Below are 17,467 nucleotides of genomic sequence, written 5' to 3'. Positions count from 1 at the left end.
TGGCCAAATTGTTGTACAAATCAAAGTGCCGCACTAAATACTGATGAACATATAAATTAATCATAACTTGGTGTGCAAAAACATGTTTACATAGATGTGTGTAGCATAAATGCAGAAAAAGTACTAATAAAATAATATGTCTATTGTGATTAAATCAATAATAGTAAATCCTTCCACGTGACATAACTGCGTAAAGTGTACTTGTGCTAATGAAAAAACAATGTCTTTAAAGCAATAGTAATGTCCCACATTCCCAACACATGCCTAATATTTAATGTCAATAATTGATGTTCGTTAAAATATTCCAAATGAGGTGAATAAGAGTAAATCCTTGTGATGGGGCTCCAAACTGTTGTGGAAAATTTTAGATGTATTTTAATATGTATTGTCATAGAAGTCTCCATGTTTTCGTTCTCCCCCAGCCTGCTCTAAAGAGCTGACTGGGGCAGACTGATGCTTGTTGAGATCCGTTGGGTAGGGGATAACTTCCTGGGATTGGAGGTGTTTGCAGAGTGGGGGTATGTCTGCCAGCAAAGGGCCCCTATGCATTGCACAGACGATCGTCTGAGGGGATATGCTTGCTCTGCAAGGATTGGTTGTGGGCGGATGTATGCTCATGGTCTCTGCTGTGTCTGATCAGCACATGTCGGGATTCGCAATGTGCATCTGCAGATAGCCTCCCATCCACAAGGAAGTGTAGAACAATCCAGGTATGCATTGTTCTCTGGAACAATGTATATTAAGAATTTCTATCAGTGGAATTGTAGTCGTCATTCACTGTTGGAGACAAACCCTCCAGGGTGTGGCTTCCTGTTTATGTGTAAATAAAAGAACCAGGCTGACTACCCACAGGATAAGTTATGCTGATGGAACTGAGAACGTAAGAAGGATGGTCATGTCTGTTCATTTGGATGAGTGGGTTAAAAGGTAAAGTTTCATTTAGAGGAAATGTTGTTATTTTTAGAAACTGTGTGCTCTGCCTATACAGCCAAATTTCTCTAACAAAACTTAAAATGGGTGCCAACACAATTTCAGGCTCCCGTAGCTGTCTGCCTATACCTCCAGGCAGTTACTGAATGACAGGGAGCATTGATGAACGAACTACCTAGAGCACTCATCAGCTTTGATGGTAATTGTAGTTCCCCCATTCACAGTACTCTGTGAATGAATGACATGGCTGGGTGGACTAAGCCCTGCATGGCTGTGACAGAGGGTGTGGGGAGAAGATTCCCGGCCCCTTGTCACATTTAGAAAGGGGCAGCAGGGTGGAACTTGTAACCGGTTCCCAAAGGTGATCTTATCTTTTTTTTTTTTTCCCTCCTTATAGTTGTCACAAAGTACTTTGCACGCTTATAAGGATCACACTTATTTTTTCTCTCTATGCATAGAACTGACAATGCAGTGAAGAATCATTGGAATTCCACCATCAAGAGGAAAGTGGAGACAACCGGGTACCTGAATGGACAGAAGAGCAGTGTTACGGGTGATCAGGAGGAGCGGGATGACTCTACCTCTCAGACTGCTGTGGAGAAGGTACAAACTCAATCAACATACAGTTCTTAGTAGTTGTACATAAAAACTCTCAGTAGTGGACATTTATTTTAATGTGAGTGTGTGGGTATATAGACATGTAAAATATAAATGAAATATATATTTTCTTACGTAAGTTTTAAACTTTTTTTTTATTTTTATTTTTATTTTTTTTTGCTAATTACAGAGCGATCTATGTTTGGTACCTCAAGATAAGGCAGATGTAATAGAGCCTGTTGCCTCTTCTGATATAATAGAAGTAAATATAACTGAAGTTAAGTCAGAGGTGCATAGCGAAGGTGAAGGTGAAGAGGAAGAGAGTGCTGGATCCAGCCCCTCATCTGCTGTCGCTTCTGTGAGCTCAGGGCCAGAGAAGTGGATGGTGGAGTACGTCAACTACCTCGTGCCGAACAGTGACATGATTGAATCTGTAAGTATCCTTGTACAAATCTTGTTTTTCTTCTATATTTAAAGTAGAATTACAGCACTTTACCGTTCCTTATACGTATTTATTCAGTAAAATGGTTTGGCTTCTACAATGGGAGCAAACAAGAAATAGAAGTAATTGTCATTGTCTGTCTGTATAGGACTAAAAATGTGATAGTGGTGGGTAGTATAGGGTCTCAAACAAGGGTCAGAAGAGGACTTGATGGTTTTTGAACAGAAGAAATCCTTAATTTAATTTTTCTTAATAAGGTGTCTAGAATGATTTAACAAGTAGCACCATACCTTTTTAGATGCAGCATACAAGTGAGAAACGTGTGTGTATGTGTGCATACAATAACAAATAACAGTCAGCATGTATGTAGATAGTAGTAGGACTGCGTGCTTGGGTCACATGCCAACATCAACCAATCCAGATCATGCTTGCTGTGGGTACATAGTAACAAACCTATTGTGACAACTGTGTGCATGCAGGAAAGTTAAAACTGAAATAGGAAGTAAAAACTGTTGTTTTTTTTGACCTGCAAAGTAAAGGCATAATGTGCTACTATGCATGCATGAGCTAGCTGCCGGTCATGGCATACAGCTCTGCAGAAAAGGCATGGGCAGACGGGCGTTCCTTCAGAGCTGTATACAGTAAACATCTCATAAAAGGTTAAAGTTTAACCGCTTGCCGACCAGCCGCTGCAGTTTTACTGCAACAGAATGGCACGGCTGGGTGAAACGGCGTTGCCTTACATTGCTTCGCCTTTTGGCCACTAGGGCCCCGGGCCGAGTGTCGGCGGGAGCTATGACCGGCAGGCTCCTGCGATCACTCGTGACAGAGCGAGAACGGGGATCTGTGTGTGTAAACACAGATCCCGATTCTTTCAGAGTAGAGAAAGATCGTGTGTTCATACTAAGTATGAACACCGATCTCTCTCCTAGACAGTCCCACCCCCCCCCCCCCCCCCACAGTTAGAACAGTTAACCCCTTGATCACCCCCTAGTGTTAACCCATTCCCTGCCAGTGACATTTATACAGTAATCTGCATTTTTATAGCACTAATCGCTGTGTAATTGTCAATGTTCCCGAAAAATGTGTCTGTGTTCAATTTGTCTACCGCGATATCGCAGTCCCGATAGAAAATCGTAGATCGCTGTCATTACTAGTAAAAAATAATAAAAATGTCATAAATCTATCCCCTATTTGGTAGACACTGTTTGCTCAAACCAATATATGCTTATTGTGGTTTTATTTTTATTAACTTTTTTACCAAAAATATGTAGAAGAATACATATCGGCCTGGGTGAGCAGCCAAATCTTCCGGGGCTGAAGTGGTTAGGAGATATTTACAGTCTATAGAGGCAAGCCTTATTATAGGCTTACCTACAGGTACAAACAGAGTGAGATTTACTTCTTGAACACCTGGAATTCACCCACTTTGTAAAATGTGCTGGCCTACTATGAGTTATGTCCAAGGTGCATGCCACCTTCGACTTATCTCTATTGTTCACAACTCAGTTTTATGGAGCACTGGGAGTGCAGCCATCTCTACACTCCTAGCACTCTGAGAGGTAAAACACTGTCTTCTCACAGACAGCATCTCTGCCTGCCCCTCCCCTCTGTTGTTCGTTCAGAGGGCTTTGTATTGTGTGGAAAGGGTTTACATAATACAAAGTGGTCTTTGATTGGGCATGGGAGAGGAGGGGACAGCATGTGATTCTTTAGCTGAGACCGAAAGCTCTGGCGTAGGGACAATGGAATGCGATACAGCTGTACTACCAGCACTCGGTAAAATCTCAATTGTAAATGAAAGATAAGTGAACGAGATTCCATGCACCTCCTTGGACTTAACCCATAGTAATGCAGCGCACTTTACAAAGTGGCTAAATTGCTGAAATTGAGCTCTATTTAAAGTTCTATAACAGACTATTTGGAACAATTTTGATAGTACTGCATTTAGACTTTGTCTCGTGACCCTTTTTACTATGTGTCCTGAGACAATGGCTAGTGTAGTAGCTGTACATATGCAGATTCTTTTGACTCCTGAATACTAATAACTGATATTTTTGTTTGGAGAAATCTGTTGGCTAGCTTTGCATGTTTCCAGGCATTGCTTGCAAATATATCCTGACATATTCACTTAAGTGTTTCTGGTCTTTATTTATTAACAGGTATTTCTTTTTTAGCATTTGCACAGGCGGTTCGTTTTATTTATTTTTCATATAGAGGGTGGTAACTGTGCTGTTTTCCCATCAGTTTTCATGAAGGCATAGAATGCATTAAGATAACAAAACAAAAAAATCTTCTGGACTTTACAAAAACATTTTTGGCCCCAATAGACTTTAATGGGATACCAGAAAAATGCATATTTCACTTGCAGACACATCAGTTTCGTATCCGTTTTCATGCACGATTCACTCAGTTTTTATACACGTTGACACATCGGTTTTCAATGTGCCCTGTATTCACACTAATGTTGATGTCAGTTTTTTTTTTTTTTTTTGTGTGCAGAAAACTGCATACACGTTGTGGGCACATAGAGGAAACTAGAGGCTGAGAGAACCATTAACCATTAAAAAGGCGCTCAATTGGTACAGGGGTAGGGAGGGAACCTTGGCTGGAGAAGCAAGTCCTTTTTTTTTTTTTTTTTTTTTTTTTGTAGCGTGCCTCATTTTCTTTCCACCACTGAAGAGGATCACCACTTCTGGCAATTACTGGTTCCTTCAAATAGAGCTGAAGTTCATCATCCAGGCTGATTATTGGTGCAAATTCAGAGGAATCCTCCGCATGAGGCTCCAATAAAAAGCTGAATACGGCATCAATTCGACCACGATGAAATGAAAATTCTGCTCTTTTTGGATGTTTGTCTGTTTTTTTTTTTTTTGCAGCATGGTGCTCTTTCTGACTTGACCTATCAGCAGGAATCTCCTGTTGAATATCTTCTGTCGGCCATTGTTTTCCCTTGGCCAATACATCACACTAGGTGAGGTTGAAAAAGAGACAAGTCCATCAAGTCCAACCTGTGTGTGCTTTTATGTTAGTAACACAAAATCAGCAGAAGAGAGCATGATTCTTGTATTGAGGATCTAAAAGACATGCCAGCACAACATTTTTATTCTCTTCATTCCTCAAAGCATTTGAGGCTGTCACTTCATGACCTGCCTGAATGAAAGTCCACTTGTGTTGGGTCCCTCATTTTCTTGAAGCATCTTCAGCACTCTAACCCATGGGATGACAGATGAGTTGTAATCGCTTTTAGTGCCACTTCCTTCTAGTGGTTTGTTTGAACACTAATGGCCAGTTTGGTTTGTTAAAATCAGTTGAAAAATAAGACTAGCTGGTGGGATCCACAGGTGGCAATAAAAGAAAAAGCCTAATGGCCTAGTCTCAAAAAAAGTAGCCATTTTGTAATTTTTCATCATATTTTGTTTTTATTACTGCTTTATGTAAACCTACAGTATTGCCTTTGCTGTACATGGGCAAGTGGGCCACTTTATAGGTGGAGTCTTATTGCTGTTGTATATTCAGTCACGTATGAACCTTTTAGGCCCTATGGAGTCTAGTCAGGTAGGAATTGGCACTATTATGTCTACAGGCATAAATATACATTTTATGAACTATTTTGTATTCCTGCTATTTGAATTCCATATACATGCAGATCTTTTTGTGATCTTTATTTTAAGATCATATCAATAATAGTTTCTGTATGCTATGAGTTACTGCACAAATTTTTCGCTACTGTTAGTCTTGCATCTTGACCTTCATTATAACATTACTTTTTTAGGACACCGATGGCTGGTGTGACTTATCTTCATTTGACTTGGTAGATGACTCTGCTGTCAGTGATGTTGGAAGCCCCACACAAGCTTCCTCAAACTCTACAAAGCCCATGGCAGGCAATGTTACAGAATACCGACTGGATGGGCATACCCTGTCCGACTTGAGTAAGGGCAGCAAGGGTGAACTGATTCCTATATCTCCACGTCCACAAGGCATCTTTGGAACTCCACCGTCCCTGCTTAAACACAAAAAGAGGAAAATTACATTGTCACCTGTTACAGAAAGCACTGCCAACAGCAGCACGTCCACTACAGAAGGGAATAGTATGACTCCGAAGAGCACTCCTGTCAAATCGCTGCCTTTCTCTCCTTCTCAGGTATGAATTCAGTTAGACCATCGTGCAACAATGGAGCTTGACCACTGCCAGACCACCCGCCATCGCTGTACGCCGGTGCTTTTACAAAAATACAGTTGTTATGGCAGATAGCTGCCATAACCCTGGTATTTATAAAAAAAATAAAAAAATGGGTGGTCCTCTTTCAGATAAACATGGTCTCGGTGGCTGATTTGCAGCAAGATCACTTTTATGGGGGGTGAGAGAAAGGGGGGGTCCCCTCCCTGCTGCGTTCCGGTCGTCACCTCCACTTCCCGTAGCCGCCGGTAGTGGTGGAGACGATTGGGTCCTTTTCTCCTGTGAGGCATGGCGTTGAGTGAGGGGAAGATGGCCCCCAAACGGCTTCATACCATTGGATGACAGACGTGTCAAACGTCCCTTCTGCTTAATGGTCTTAAAGGGGGGAAAAAATTTTTTCCAAGGAAAAAAAAATAAAAATGTATTTTATTGCATTTAAGTGTAAATGTGATATCTGGGGTCTCTTTGACCCTAGATATCACATTAACCAGTTCCCGACCAGTGCACGCAGATGTACGTTGGCAGAATGGCATGGGCAGGCATATTGGCGTACAGGTATGTCCAATCTTTAATGGCGCCCTGCCATCGTGAGCACGCTCGCGTGCTGGTCGGGACCCCCGTGAGTCCAGTCGCGGGTTTCGCGGACTCTATCACCGCGGACATACCCGCAATCGTCTCACGGGGTGGCTGAATGGAGAGATGCTGTTGTAAACAGCATCTCCCCGTTCTGCCTAGCAACAAGTGACGCTGATCTCTGCTCCATGTGATTGGAGCAGAGATCAGTGTTCACTAAATGAAAGCCCAGCCCCCAACAGTTAGTAACACACCCCTAGGAACACTTAACCCCTACACTGCCTCCCACTGGTTAACCCCTTAACTGCCAGTGTCATTTACCTAGGAAGCACTGCATTTGTATAGCAGTGATTGCTGGATAAATGACAATGGTCCCAAAAATGTCCGATGTGTCCGCCATAATGTCGCAGTCACAATAAAAATTATTGCCGCCATTACCAGTAAAAAATAAAATAAAAATGCCATAAAACTATCCCCTATTTTGTAAACGCTATAACGTTTGCGCGAACCAATCAATACTCGCTTATTGCAAATTTTTTTTACCAAAAATATGTAGAAGAATCTGCCTAAACCGAGGGGAAAAAAAATGTTTTTATATATTTTTGGGGGATATTTATTATAACAAAGTAAAAAAAATATTTTTTTCAAAATTGTCGCCCTATTTTTGTTTATAGCGCAAAAGATAAAAACCGCAGGGGTGATCAAATACCACCAAAAGGCTCTATTTGTGGGGGGAAAAAAGATGTCAATTTTGTTTGGGAGCCGTGACACATGACCGCGCAATTGTCAGTTAAAGCGACGCAGTGCCAAATCGCAAAAAGTGGTCTGGTCTTTGGCCAGCAAAATGGTCTGCGGCTGAAGTGGTTAAAGGGGTCCTGTCGAGCTTTTTTTTTTTTTTTTTTTTTTTCTCTCCTATTACAAGGGATGTTTATATTCCTTGCAATAGGAATAAAAGTGAGGCACAATTTTGTTTTTTAAATGGACAGTGTAAATAAAAAAGGCAGCATATTATGTTTTCAAAAAAGGACAGAGCCAAATCCCCGGGAACTACAGGCCAGTTAGCCTAACATCAATCATTGGCAAATTATTGGAGGGGATAGGAACTAATATTCAAGGATATACTGAGAAAAAAAAAATCTTAAGTAGTCCTCAGCATGGCTTTATGAAAAGTTGTTCTTGCCAGACCAATCTGTTAACATTCTGCGAGGAAGTGAGCTGCCATCTAGAAAGGGGAAGGCCCGTGGATTTAGTGTACCTGCATTTTGCAAAAGCATTTGATACAGTCCCCCATAAACACGTGATCTACAAGCTGAGGTCAGCAGGCGTGTACCATAAGGTTTGTTCTTGGATTAAAAACTGCTTATAGGGCTGCGTGTGCAAAGGGTAGTGGTAAGTGGGATGCCCCAGGGTTCTATCTTAGGACCAATTCTATTCAATTCACTGTCAGGGCAATTGGGATATGGAACATTCTTCCACAATTGGTGGCGGCTGCAGGGAGTATTGATAGTTACTCAATCTTAGCATCTTAAGGAGCACGACATACAAGGCTATGGGAAATAAAGACATTGACACGTGTACACCTACACAGATTGAACTGGATAGACTATTGTCTCTATTCCACCTTACCTACTATGATACTATAAAGCTCCCCGTCCCGCTGAGCTCGCGCACAGAAGCGAATGCATATGTAAGTCGCGCCCGCGTGTTCAAACCAGTGTTCAAACCAGTGTTCAAACCAGTGTTCAAACCAGTGTTCAAACCAGTGTTCAAACCAGTGTTCAAACCAGTGTTCAAACCAGTGTTCAAACCAGTGTTCAAACCAGTGTTCAAACCAGTGTTCAAACCAGTGTTCAAACCAGTGTTCAAACCAGTGTTCAAACCAGTGTTCAAACCAGTGTTCAAACCAGTGTTCAAACCAGTGTTCAAACCAGTGTTCAAACCACACGTCTAAGATATCGCCATGATCGTTGGTGAAAGCAATAATTTTAGCAAACTTTCACAATATAAAAAACAAATTGGGCAAACTTTATAGTGTGTGTGTGTGTTTTTTTTTTTTTTTTCTCATATTGTATTTCTTATCGTACATCACGGGACACAGAGCCATAGTAGTTACTATATTATGTTATAGGCCACCTTCAGGTGATAGACACTGGCACGCCCTGAGACAAAAAGTGCCCTCCCTATTTACCCCTCCCACTTCTGGGCGTACCTCAGTTTTTTCACCAGTGTCTAAGGTGTTGGTCACTAGTAAAGATGGGCTGTGCTGAGCTCCACTGGAGCAATACTTGCTGGGGCAAGCCATGCTGACCGAATGGTACCCGGGCCTCGTATCCAAAGAAACCTGTGAATGCTTCTTTTTAGAGAGCGGGGTCCAGTACTTTTTGGTAGTAAGGCCATAAAGTTTTACTGGCAGGGTGCTGTCGCAGGTCCAGGATTGTGGGTTTCCTCAAGGATCCCCAGCTCCTGAAGGTTTAACGGAACCCACCGTTAAGGGTGAAGATTGGGTCTGTTTACCACAGAAAACCCTGCCGTGGTAAAGGGTAAGTGGAGTTTTCTAGGATCATTTTTTGCTTTTTTTTTTTTTTCTTATGAATGTCTCCTTGTAAAATGTTGTCATGCCTATGTGTCACCACTGGGGGCTGTATTGAGCACTCACGGGCTCATGCTGGAAACAGCGCTGTTGGAGAGCTGAAATGCTGCCTCCTCCAGCCGGAAAGCAGTACCTCTGGTAAGCTTGAGGTGGGTTTTTCTCCCTGCTTATCACCCATCTGTGCTGACAGTCTCCCCCTCGTAGGGAAGGAGTGCTCAGGAGTCTTAAAGAAAGTAAGACCGGACCTAGCACTCGGCGGCTTGCAACACCACCCCACCCCCCCCATCCCTGGGCCATGCTGTCTCTCGGTAGGTCCGAGAGGACCTGTAGTCCGCCGATCACGCGGGAAAACCCCTCACTTTTTAAAAAACGGGAGGGGCCATATGCAACACAGGGGTGGGGCTTGGCAGCATCTGCGTTCACCGATGCCCAAACACAAGGAGGAGAGTTTTTAAAAGCATATTGTGTGTTACTGCAGGCTGTGGAGAGACACGAGCAAAGAGGTGGCATTAACAGGTTTGGTGACACAAGCATTTCCTTTTGACACATTTTTTTTTTTTACTGCTGCAGCAGGCTGGGCATTAATAGCAGCAATTGTGCTAGACTATAGACCTAGCAGTGTATGCGTTCCTTCTGGTAGTGCCTCTGCTTTGTATATCAGGCTATGAGCAGACGTGGAACAAGGAACAACTCAAAGGGTTCTAGAGGATCGATTGTTTCACAACAACCTAAATCCATGTCTAAAAAGATGGCATCCTCCTCTGAGAGTGATGTGGCTGTTCAGAGTGAACCGTCAGGGGGGACTGGTGAGAGACTAGTACACTCCCTTACTAAGTTGGTTCACTCAACTTTACTGCCTGTAACGTAGTCTATTGATGAGTCCACCTCTGGTTTGGGATCACTAAAGCCTCCCCAATCTAATACATTTCCTATCCATTCATGGCTAAAAAAAACTGATGTATTCTGAGTGGCATCACCCAGATAAACAGTTTTTTTCCTCCAAATTTTTTTTTCTATACTTTATCCTATGGAGGAAGAATTCTATAAGAAATGGGGGATTCCAGCAATTGATGCTGCTATATCCTCGGTAAACAAAAACCTGACTTGTCCTGTAGACAATGTGCAAATGTTGAAGGCTCCAACAGATAAAGTTGCTCTTGCAAGCTCAGTCGTTCAGCCGGTTCTTGCGGCAATTGGAGTATCTCAGTCCATAAAGGACCAGTTTGTAGCTGAATGCAAAACTATTCCTGATCAGCAGGCCTGGCAGATGGCTGGCATATCGGAGGCACTGTGTTTCACAGTAGATGCTATGAAAGATTCTATTATTCAAGCCTCACAGTTTATGGTTAAAAAATTGGTCAGCCGAAGCGCCGTGTAAAAAGCTCTTGGCCAGCTTTCCATTTCATGGTGAACGGTTGTTTGGAGACTATCTGGATAGTTATATCCAAAGAATTTCTAATGGAAAAAGTTATTTTACCAGTAAAGAGGCTTAAACGTGTTTGGGTTTTTTTTTTTAACGTTCATCTTCTCCAGTGCCAGGAGCATCTGCCTCCAGGCAGTCTTGACAGCCTCCACCGTCGGGTTGAAGAGGAGGACCCCAATGGCAGTCCCAGGGCCAAAATAGGACTTGGGACAGGAAACCCAGGAAGCAAAATACTAAAGCCTCCTTATGAAGGGGTGCCCCCACTCGCTCAGGTGGGGGGAAGGCTTCTGCACTTTTCAAAGATCTGGCAGGAACCTTGTCAGGTGGCTTCCTCAATTTCTCTAGGTTACAAACTAGCATTCTGAGCATTCCCGTCTTCCCCCCGTTTTCTAAGATCAAATGTTCCCAGAGATCCAGGGAAAAGGAAGTTTCTTTCTGGATCATCTCTTTTCTCAAAGTGATATCAGAGGTTCTCACAGAAAGGATCAGGGTTTTATTCAAACCTCTTCACGGTACCAAAACCAAACGGGGGGGGGACCCATTTTAGATCTCAAGGAACTAAACCGGCATTGGAATAATCTGTTCCTTTCGCATGGAGTCAATCCGATCGGTTGTCTACGTTCTACAAGGAGGAGAATTTTTGGCATTGATCGACATCAAAGATGCCTATCTCCATGTGCCATTTTTTCCCACTCATCACAAAGGTAGAAAATTTGTCATTTTCAGTTTGTGGCTCTACCTTTCGGTCTAGCCTTCGCACCTCGAGTGTTCACAAAGATCCTGGCCCCTCCTTTAGCCAGGTTAAGGGCTCAGGGTGTAACAATTGTAGACTACCTAGACGATCTGCTCTTAATAGGTCAGTCACCTGTCTAAACCAAAGTTTAGTCTCGGCCATGAGTTGCCTAAAATTCCTAGGCTGGATTCTCAACCTAGAAAAATCCTCCTTTAAAACCATCGAGGAGATTACAGTACTTGGGGCTGATCATAGATACCGTTCAAAAGAAGGTATTCTTACCCCACGGAAGGAACAGTTCCATAAAGGAACTGATTTGGCTTGTCAAAACAAAGAGAAATCCTTCCATTCCGAGTTGCATGAAATTGTTAGGAAAGATGGTGGCCTCCTTTTGAGGCCGTTCCTTATGCGCACGTTCATTTAAGACTGCTGCAAAACAGTATTCTGTCGACTTGGAACAATAAGGTCCAGGCTTTGGACTTTCCAGTGTGCTTATCCCCCGAGGTGCGTCAGAGCCTCAATTGGTGGTTGATAGCCAACAACCTTCAACAGAGGAAATCCTTTCTACCAGCATCCTGGAAAGTGTTAACAAACGATGCCAGCCTTCTAGGCTGGGGAGCAGTTCTGGAAGAGGCATCTGTCCAGTGGAAGTGGTCCAAGTCAGAAAGGACCTTGTCCATCAATATTCTAGAAATTCGAGCAGGTCGTCTGGCCCTAGAGGCCTGGAAGCTCAGATTATGAAATTGTCATGTCGGGAGTCAATTCGACAGTGCCACAGCTGTGGCTTACATCACCAAGGGGGCACGAGAAGGTGAATCGTGTTCTATCTTGGGCAGAAAGCAACATTTCTTGCCTATCAGCAACTTTCATCCCAGGGATAGAAGATTGGCAGGCGAACTACTTAAGTCGCCAACAATTGTTTCCGGGAGAATGGTCCCTTCACCCCGACATCTTTCTGTCGCTATGCCAAAAATGGGGTGTTCTGGATGTTGATCTGTTCGCGTCCAGATTCAACAAGGTCACCAGCTTTGTGTCAAGGACAGGGGATCCGCTGGCATGCGCAACAGATGCCTTGGTCTTTCTATGGGATCAGATTTTACTGATCTGTGTTTCCTCTGGTTGTGCTGCTTCCGCGCCTTCTTTGCAGGATTGCATTTGTAAGACCGATGGGCAAATACAGTGTGACAAAGTATTGCAACAGCTTCCATTTTATTCTCTAGGGTATCTGAAAAAAGAAATGTTTGGAGGCTCTAAGTAATTTTTCTAGCAAAGTTCCTGTCCTGCAAGGTATACAGCACCTTGTAGTTCTATTAAGAAAAAGTAAAAGGCCGTTTTTGACCTCGGGTCAAGTGACATTGCCATTAGAGGTTAGTCTGCTGCAGGCAGGATACGGTATTTTGCAAGTTTTTTATTTTATTTTATTTTATTTTATTTTTTCTCCCTTCGAGATCAGTTTGCAAATTCTGATGCAAGATGTGAAGTTACAGTAGACATTTGTGGACCCAGTCAAGAGCTGCTGATGCCTCAATTTATGCAATTTGTGTGAGCCAGCATCTTAACCCGCCTATACATGGCACGCATTTCTATTCCTTCAACCATGGTCAGTGTTGACAGCGTATCCCTCCCGCAGAGCCCTTGTATTGTTCTGGGAGGGAAAGCCATCTCCAGCGGGATAAGACCGTGATCCCATGCATAATCCAGCAGGCTGGTTGTACCCACGTTGATCAATCGGCTTGGTACATTCAGCCTGCCCATACATGGTTTGAATGCTCTATGGCTGGCCTCACTCCAGTATAAGTAGATACTGACCCTGGATAATGCCTGAACAAAGATGGCGCTTTCTAATCAGAAAAGCATATTTTGTTTTGAGGGAGAGTGCTGTGATCTTTGTTAGCACATATTTTAACAAATATCAGATTTTTTTTAAAATTCTGTTTCTTTGCTAAAAAACATGATTTATAAAGCTTGAAAGCTGAACTTCTACTTTACTTGCATGACTTACCCCCTCCCTTCCGGTTCTACTTTGTATTGCTCTGTGTACAGTTTTGTTTTACGAGACGCTTCTCAGAGGAAGTAGCTACTATTGTGTTCTTTACTGTGCTCTCTGCAAAACTATAGGTGTATCCTGTAATATTAAAAATATATGTAAAACCAAGATTTATTAGACATAAAATATCACTTTTAAAAACTAGTAAATAAATGACAAAGCGTTAAAATTGGCTTGCTTTTATTTCTACAGTTTTTGAATTTCTGGTCAAAACATGATGCCTTAGAGCTGGAAAATCCATCTCTGACGTCAACGCCTGTCTGCAGCCAGAAGGTTGTGGTGACCACCCCCCTCCATCGGGACAAGACGCCACTGCTGCAAAAGAATTCAGCGTAAATTATCTTTTAATGTACATTGCTTGTGATGTTCGATTATACTTTTTTGAGTTATTTTTTTTTTTTTGGGTTGGTGTATATTAGAAGTGCATTGGAGTGCCAAACAGTAGGTGTGGCAAACGGTGACCTAATTTCAGTGTCACAATTTCTTACTTTGCAACACCATTAGTTAATTGGACCCTTAGTGGTTTGGTTGACCGAATGGTGTTTTCCCTTCCCAGTTGTCATTACTGAAACTACTAAAACCTTCCTACTCTTAATCTCTACAACCAAAAGTAATACATTTGTAGTCCAAAATAAGAATAGGGAGAGCTACTAAGCTAGGAAGAGTGCACAGGACAGATGTAACAAAACCATTTCAATGTTATGTTTAACAGCCCAAAAGGAAGCATGTGCGTTCCCGGTTGGCACTTAGGTTCTTGTTTTAACCTCAGTTAGCTTATTATATTGCTAGCTTAATAAAACAGCAGATTGTCCATATAAAATAAATCTTTGCTATAGGAACTGGGTAGCATTGGCATTTTGTTTTACTAATGTAAACTGTTATTTGGAGCCAGTGGCGGCTGGTGAAGTTTTAGGATGGGGGTGGGGGCACCAGACTCTGCCCTTTTTTTTGACTCCTCAAACTTGGTGAAAATGGGCATGGTTTCAGCAAAATAGTGGGTGTGGCTCTAAGGTGGTGTGCTTGGCGTCTGAGATGAACAGGGACAGCAGGCCCAGATCCTACACAACAATAGAAATATGTGTATGTGAGAGAGTTTAACAATCTGCATATAGCGATACTCCAAACACCAGGTGTTAGCACTTCACTCATCCTGGCACCCTGGTGGTTATGGTGTCAGGATGATTGAAGAAATATACAATAAAATCATTTAACTCGCAATAATGTAGAATCGGTGGGAGCCCTGGGCGTGTCACTAGCCACATCGCCTGCCATCGGGTGTCCCCAACGGAGTCCGTCCTTACATCAGGTGCCCCCAGCAGATCCCGTCCTTATCTTGCTGTGTTGTCCTCTCCTGCAGTGTCTCCTTCCACTGGCTGTGGTGATGGAGGAGTCCGCAAGACGGGACAAAAGCCCACAAATGAAGCATCGTGTCTGCAATCTCGTGATTGCATAGACGTGGCGCTTCCCATAGTGCACTGTGTCTGGCGTCCAAGCACTCTTATTTTATTTTTACACATTTATTTGTGAATGTGGGGGGGGCTCCACTGTTTGGAGCACTCCCAAAGCATTTCTGATCATCTTTGCTAATCTTTAAGTTACTGTGAAACTATAGCCCAGGTGTATCGTACCAAGCTGGTGAATAACTTTTAAAAGGGTTTACCAGAAAGGTAAATGTCTCTCTAACTTTGGATAAGCATGTTTGTGGTGCTTTTGTGTTATCCTATGTTTAAGGAGTAACATGGTGTGTTTGTTTGTTTTTTTTCTTGTTGGGTTTTTTTAGATTTGTCACTCCAAACCACAAATTTATGGGAGACAATGCACCTCACACACCTACACCATTTAAAAATGCATTGGAAAAGTTTGGCTCAAGGCCATTGGTAAGTGAATATTTACTTTATCCTTCTATAAGGTGTAGTTATTAATCATTGGCATGTACTCCAGTCCCCAATGCCCTGCCAGCAAGTTACTTTCTTGCGAAACACATTATTAGGCTTGTAGGGGTTTGCACCTCACTGTTCTCTTCTACCAATGAATTTTACTAGAATAGAAATTGACCAAAGAAGAACCTGGTGCTTTGTATAGTGGGTGAAGTAAAGTGGTGGGTGAGGAAGTTGTATAAATTGTAACTTTGTCTCCTGTGCTCAAACAAATATAAGAATTCAAATGAGGCATCTAAGGGGTTCTGTTGTAATGATGAGGAGTTGGGGGACCCAAAAGTGCCACAAGTAGCACATTTTGGGGGGGTACCTGTTTTTTGACAGTAACCCTTCCCCACTTCCAGGAGACGGCACCATCCCTCGGACATTCGCCTCCTTCCTCTGCTGCCGGGCCTGTTAGAGCAGCGCACTTCACGCATGTGCAGTACAGAACCTGCTGTGAAGCCAAAAGACTTCACTGCCGGTCTCCTATAACACAATTGATGGCGGTAGCACCCGACAGCCGATCTGAAAATCGTCTGGGGTGCCGTCATCGTGGGCTCCCTCTATAGGTAAGTGTCCATATATAATTTTTTTTTTTTTTCTCGCCATGGCATTCTCCAAAACATGTATAATTTCAATAAGCATGCAAAATCTAAATCCATTTTGAATGGAGCTGGTTTTTAGGAAAGACAAACATTGGTAGACCATTTGCACTTCAGATAAAATGTAGAATAGAACATAGAATCATCTGACCTTTTCTATTCTACCACTGTTTTTCTAGTTTCAGAAATGTGATTCATTTGGTTGTTTGAACCTTTGTTAGCAGTTTTCTGTGATTCCTAATGTAATCGTTGCTTGTTCTGTAGCCTCCTACTCCTCACCTGGAAGAAGATCTGAAGGAAGTCCTGCGCAGTGAGTCGGGCATTGAGCTAATTATTGTAGATGAGCCAAACTACGATCGACATAAAAGGAAACCTGGGGTAATTATTGGCTTGTTTACGCTCAGACAAGGGTAAACTTTGTGAACCTAGTATTGCCATAGCTCCCATTGCCTGCAAAACTGACATCTGGGGGCCTATTAGTAATGTAGAGTAGATTGAAAATGAAGTAAAGCTAAACTCTGCTTAACCACTTTCAGACCGGACCAATTTGCTGGTCAAAGACCAGACCACTTTTTGCGATTCGGCACTGCGTCGCTTTAACTGACAATTGCGCGGTCGTGCGACGTGGCTCCCAAACAAAATTAACGTTCTTTTTTTCCCACAAATAGAGCTTTCTTTTGGTGGTATTTGATCACCCCTGCGGTTTTTATTTTTTGCGCTATAAACAAAAATAGAGCGATAATTTTGAAAAAAACGCATTATTTTTTACTTTTTTGTAATAATATCCCCCAAAAATATATAAAAAAACATTATTTTCCCTCAGTTTAGGCCGATACGTATTCTTCTACATATTTTTGGTAAAAAAAATCGCAATAAGCGATTATTGATTGGTTTGCGCAAAAGTTATAGCGTTTACAAAATAGGGATAGTTTTATAGCATTTTTATTAATAATTTTTTTTTTATTTTATTTTTTTTACTAGTAATGGCGGCGATGTGCGATTTTTATTGTGACTGCGACGTTGTGGGGGACCCATCGGACATTTTTGACACATTTTTGGGACCATTGTCATTTATACAGTAATCACTGCTATATAAATGCAGTGATTCCTATGTAAATGACGCTGGCAGTGAAGGGGTTAACCAGTGGGTGGCAGTGTAGGGGTTAAGTGTTCCTAGGGGTGTGTTACTAACTGTGGGGGGGGGTTGGGCTTTCATTTAGTGTACACTGATCTCTGCTCCAATCACATGGAGCAGAGATCAGCGTCACTAGTTGCTAGGCAGAATGGAAAAATGTTGTTTATACAGCATTTCCTCCATTCGGCCGCTCCGTGAGACGATCGCGGGGATGCCCGCGGCGATCGAGTCCGCGGGTCCCGCGACCGGACTCACGGGGGTCCCGACCAGCGCAGGAGCGCGCCGGCGCGCTC

The 17,467-nt window shown here is 42.6% G+C and overlaps 1 protein-coding gene across 3 annotated transcripts in view; it reads left to right on the top strand.

Moving 5' to 3' along the window:
* The window catches only part of MYBL2 (MYB proto-oncogene like 2), an 82,507-nt gene that overhangs the window by 45,923 nt on the left and 19,117 nt on the right, over nucleotides 1-17,467 (top strand). For all 3 annotated transcript variants that reach the window (XM_077459094.1, XM_077459095.1, XM_077459093.1), the window contains 6 exons: nucleotides 1,389-1,533; nucleotides 1,718-1,960; nucleotides 5,745-6,116; nucleotides 13,711-13,850; nucleotides 15,299-15,395; nucleotides 16,304-16,417. In XM_077459094.1, the coding sequence (XP_077315220.1) occupies nucleotides 1,389-1,533; nucleotides 1,718-1,960; nucleotides 5,745-6,116; nucleotides 13,711-13,850; nucleotides 15,299-15,395; nucleotides 16,304-16,417 (1,111 nt within the window). The remainder of the gene's footprint in view (nucleotides 1-1,388; nucleotides 1,534-1,717; nucleotides 1,961-5,744; nucleotides 6,117-13,710; nucleotides 13,851-15,298; nucleotides 15,396-16,303; nucleotides 16,418-17,467) is intronic.

The sequence above is a fragment of the Lithobates pipiens genome, unplaced genomic scaffold, assembly GCF_037356315.1.
Source record: "Lithobates pipiens isolate NorthernLeopardFrog02 unplaced genomic scaffold, aLitPip1_a1.2 Scaffold_28, whole genome shotgun sequence".
Taxonomy (NCBI): Eukaryota; Metazoa; Chordata; class Amphibia; order Anura; family Ranidae; genus Lithobates; species Lithobates pipiens.
This window is presented reverse-complemented; position numbering and strand designations above follow the sequence as displayed.